Source organism: Myotis brandtii, unplaced genomic scaffold (genome assembly GCF_000412655.1).
Source record: "Myotis brandtii unplaced genomic scaffold, ASM41265v1 scaffold78, whole genome shotgun sequence".
Lineage (NCBI taxonomy): Eukaryota > Metazoa > Chordata > Mammalia > Chiroptera > Vespertilionidae > Myotis > Myotis brandtii.
The window spans coordinates 478,369-483,321 of NW_005371131.1; the positions used below are offsets into that span (position 1 = coordinate 478,369).

The 4,953-nt window shown below is 56.1% G+C and overlaps 1 protein-coding gene across 3 annotated transcripts in view; it reads left to right on the forward strand.

Moving 5' to 3' along the window:
- Positions 1–659: 659 nt before the first annotated feature.
- TMEM184B (transmembrane protein 184B) overlaps positions 660–4,953 on the forward strand; it is a 24,403-nt gene continuing 20,109 nt past the window's right edge. For 2 of the 3 annotated variants that reach the window (XM_014530815.1, XM_014530816.1), the window contains exon 1: positions 3,481–3,729. In XM_014530815.1, coding sequence (XP_014386301.1) covers positions 3,538–3,729 — 192 coding nt within the window. In that variant the 5' untranslated portion in view covers positions 3,481–3,537. Of the gene's footprint in view, positions 840–3,480; positions 3,730–4,953 lie in introns of those variants that run through there. The other variant, XM_005883202.2, reaches the window with a different exon arrangement.

Here is a 4,953-nt window from a genome sequence, read left to right on the forward strand (position 1 = left end):
GCCTTTCACTAGTGGTTTTATCATCCACTGATGACCCAGGTCTCCTCCATCCATTATTTGTCCTAGGAATTGCAAAATGGTCATTTTTTATTTTATTATTCTGTGTCCTTTCACTAAGGGGACTTATGTAATGTAGAACAACTCCCTTGCCAATTATGTAGTTGCCCTGAAATGTTATAGATGAAGACACTGAAGACACACCCTCCAAGCTGCCAGGTGGTGGAGGGTGGCGAGAATCCTGCGTGGGGACTGCAAAGCGGAGGCGAGGTTGTGCCATTACAGACTCTGCCCCAAAGTCCCACCACTTTGCAGCCTTCCCTGACCCGCCCCCAGCTGTGGCCAAGGCAGTGATGCCGCCTGCAGCTCCCTTTCTGCTGGGCACTCGCCTCTCCTGCCGGGCAGTGGGCCAGGCCTCCAGGTCGCCCCTGTCGTGTAGAGCAAGTGAGTTCCTTGAGGCTGAGACTGGGTCGTCTTCCAGTGCTCAGCACTGTGTCCAGCGGCCTCAGGACATGTTTGTTGGAAAAATGATCCCAGCATCTCCCCTCAGGGCTCTCTGTCGTGTCCCTGGCGAAAGTTTCATATTTGGTCCATTAAGAAAATAGGGGACCTGCCAGAGCATGCGGGGTTCCGAGCTCCATCCTGTGCTTCTTTCCCACATCAGGGTGCATGGACCGCATTGGAAAAGGGGAGCCTTGGAGGCCCTTCTCTGAACCCCTTTTCCCAGGAGAGTGAAGGGGCTACCTAGCCAGCATCATCCGTGCCTTCCCCAGGCCTGGGGCTGTGCCAGGCCAGTGTCCTGCTTCCTTGTGAGACCTGGGCAGGCAAGAGATCTTTCCCAGGTAGGTGCCTGTCCTGAGTGTGAAAGGATGGGACCCCGGTGTCCATCCCCCCACCTCCCAACAGACGCACACTGTGAACATTTGGTGAGATCTGGCATGGTGTGCCATCCTGGGCCACCAAGCTGGGCCAGCTCTGGGAGACAGCCTCTGAGGAGCCACCATCGCCTGCCTCTCCTGGGGGCCAGGGGCCTGCGTCTGAGTCAGAATATGGCATCAGATGCCCGGCATGCTTGGTGGATTGAGTGTTGTCTCATGCACCAAGAGGTCACTGATTCCATTCCCGGTCAAGGCACATGCCCGGGTTGTGGGCTCGATCCCCAGCAGGGGCGTGCAGGAGGCAGCCGATCCATGATTCTCTCTCATCCATGTTTCTGTCTCTCTCTCCTCCTCCCTTCCTCTCTCTCAGAATCAATAAAAACATATTTAAAAAAAGAAACTTATTAAAAAAAACCCCAATATTGCATCAAGTACTTGGGAGGGATATTATGAAAACCTTCAAATCATTCCGTGCTACCCCAGGAGACTGCAAAACCAAGTTCCACATGATTTTTCTCATCTCTCAGTTGGAGAAAATGTTACTTACTTCAAAGTTGCTGTGAGAAAAAACTAGATACTATGTTTGGGGAAATGATTTGTAAACCACAGGGCATGGCGCAACAACATGGCGGGCGTGGGTCAGGGCACAGAAGCCTCCCAGCACCGTGGCCACCCTTCCCGGAGAGGCCCTCCCCTTCCTGTGAGGACAGTGCCAGCTGTGGGAGGACAGGCGGGGCTCTGTCTGCAGGAGGCTCTGCCGTGGGGGGCTGCTCCTCTGGGCCTCCAGGCCGGTGGGAGACAGTGTGTCCATAGGACCTGCATTTGAGCCCTGGCTCTGATTCGGGGCGAGTCCCCCTGAGTGGGTCTCTTCTTGTGAAGTGGGCGACCTACCCGAGGAAAGCGAGAGAACTCTGAGTGTTAGTGTCACTTGGGGGTTAAGAGAGAGGCACTTGAGTGTGAGTGACAAAGCCCCAGGGAGAGGCTGGGCTGGAGCCTGCTGGTGTGCCCTCCTGTGGGCAGGGGCAGAGCCCAGAGTTGGCCCTGGCTGGGGAGACGACACAGGGGCCTCTCAGCACTGCCTTAGAGCAGAGCAGCCTCTGACACTCTCGCTCAGAAGGTGAGGATTTAGGCGTCTTTGTACCACCTCCTCCCATCCCCCTTCGATTCTCGTTTGTTCATTTAATTTGGGATGATAGGCAAAGATGATGATTTACAACCCAAGACTCCTCTTTTTAAAAAAATTTTTTAAAATACATTTTTATTGATTTCAGAGAGGAAGGGAGAGGGAGAGAGATAGAAGCATCAATGATGAGAGAAACTCATTGATTGGCTGCCTCCTGCACGCCCCCTGTTGGGGATCGAGCAACTTGGACATGTGCCCTGACTGGGAATCAAACCACTGAGCAACACCAGCCAGGCCCAAGTCTCCTTTTTAAAGAAATATTTCTGGCACTGGTTTTCAATTTTGCAGTCATTCTTACAGGAACTATTCTTAGACTTGTCACTGTGTCTCTTTTTCAAAGCTTGTCACCAATCTTTATATAGACAATTCCATTTTTGAGTTTCTTTATATAGATGTCTTCTCCATTTTTGGTTTCTAATCTAGATATATCTCCTGGTCAGTGTGTTAGAAATCATTTATTTTTACAGGAAAATAGAAATGTAAAGGGCTCTCAGGGGGTGAAACTTACAGCTAAGAGCACACACGGTGTAGATGGTGGCAGAGGATGCTGGCAGCATTGGAGAGAATGGGGGACAGAGCCGCGAAGCGTGGGGAGACATCAGCAGGTCAGGTGATGGGCCCGGGTGCACCCAGGAAGGCCCAAGGAAAGCTCCCGTTAGGCTCAGCTCTGGCTGAGAATATCAGCTTAGCCTTGGAAATTGTGAGAGGTCAGATGGGCTGCCCTCGGGGTTCAGGCTGAGATTGTTGGGGTTTTGGGGTTTGGCCATTTTCTGGGTCAGACAGCAGAGGCCGTCCGGGGCCAGTGAACCTGTGGGACACAGGGCGGGTCGGTGGGCATCTGGGCCTGGCGCTCCAGCTAGGGCTCTTCCCAATGCCCACACGCTCCGAGTCGCATCCATTTCAGCAGGGGCCACAGGGTCCTAGGAAGAGCTGGGCAGCTGGGCAGAGAGGCGTGCGCAGGCCTGCAGGCGGGGCAGGCTGCGGCACATCCGAGGACAGCAGGAGGCGTGACTGGAGTAGAGGATCAGGTGGGACTTGCAGGAGATGAGAAACAACCAGAGCCACGGAGGGCAGTCGTGTGGACCACGGGAGGGACGCAGCTTCTGCTCCGAAGGAGATGGGAGGTTTTGGAGTTCTGAGCAGAGGAGAGGCCCGTCTGGCTGACATCTTAGAAGGCTCACACAGCTGCTGTGTGGGGCTGGACAGCAGAGACAAGGGCAGAAGCAGGGAGACTGGTGAGGAGCCTATTCCATTAATTCAGGGGGGACAAGATGAGGCTGGCTCCAGCGTGATGGCTGGGGCCAGGGTGACGCCTGGTCAGAGTCCGGGCACGTTTTGAAGGTGGACATAGAGCCCTGGGAGATTCTTTCCAGTACTGGCCCTGGCTGGGAGGAGGCTAATATTGTGATTTCCTCTCTCTAGGCCAGCTCCTCGCTCACTCCCACGGTTTCTCTCAGGGAGCCCCTGCTGCTGGGCACCATGACAGTGAGGGGGGCCGCCCTGGCCCCAGATCCAGTGTCGCCCACGATGGCGGCAGCCTCGCCCAGCGTCTCCGAAGTCCCCGAGGGCAGCCCCACAGCCATGGAACAGCCCGTGTTCCTGATGACAACGGCCGCGCAGGCCATCTCCGGTTTCTTTGTCTGGACGGCGCTGCTCATCACCTGCCACCAGGTACCGGCCAGGCAGGAGTCCCCGAGCCCGAAGGCTAGAAGGATCCTGCGCGGTTTCTAGTCCCAAAGGCATTAGTTAGGTGCGGGCAGGCGATGCTGCAGCAGTAAGTGAACCCCATAATCTCTGGAGCTCCTCTGGGAGAAGGGGATTCCTTGCTCACATCCCAGCCCAGTGCGCTTCAGGTTCCACCTGTGGCTCCAGCATCTTGCAGCTCCAAGGCATCATCCACCTGACCACTGGGAGGAGGGTCACGTGGGAGGCACTCTGGGTATTTACCTTTCAAGATCCAGAAACGACACTCATTTCTTTGCTCACTGTCCCTGGGCCAGAACTGGTCCCATGTCCCGCCTGAGCTGCAGGGGCCTGGGGACTGTGCGTGAGCACCTGATGTCAGTCCTGTGTCCACCCTGAGCTGCAGGGGCTCTGGGGACTGTGTGTGAGCACCCGATGTCAGTCCTGTGTCCAGCCTGAGCTGCTGGGGGCCTGGGGACTGTGTGTGAGCACCCGATGTCAGTCCTGTGTCCACCCTGAGCTGTTGGGGGCCTGGGGACTGTGCGTGAGCACCTGATGTCAGTCCTGTGTCCACCCTGAGCTGCAGGGGGTTGGGGGACTGTGTGTGAGCACCTGATGTCAGTCCTGTGTCCAGCCTGAGCTGCAGGGAGCTGGGGGACTGTGCATGAGCACCTAGTTGTCAGTCCCTTGTCCAACCTGAGCTGCAGGGGGCCTGGGGACTGTGCGTGAGCACCTGATGTCAGTCCCGTGTCCAGCCTGAGCTGCAGGGAGCCTGGGGGACTATGCATGAGCACCTAGTTGTCAGTGACCCCTTCGCAGATGAGAAAATTGGGACCCAGAGAGGGAGAAGGGAGGGGACGTAGTCGTTGGCAGAGCTGGAGTAGAAGTCAGTGTCCTGTCCCCCGTGCTCACAGGCCCAGAGGAGCCTGGTGTGGCCTGAGACGGGCCTTGGCTGCCTGAGCAAGGAGAGGTTTGAAGGTTTCCAGCAAAGACGGAGGCTGAGCTCATTTGGGTCCCCTTTCAGCTCCTCTCCCGCTGCCCTGTGTTCCCCATCCTTTCTAGAACCCAGTTGCTTCATTGCCGATGGGGAATATTTTGTTCTTTTCCTCCCGAGCCCAGGGCTCGGCTGGGCCAAGTGTGAAGTCATGAAGCTGGGATGGGAGACGGGCTGGGATGAGGATCCTGGCTAGAGCAGGTCTTGGCATTTGTGTG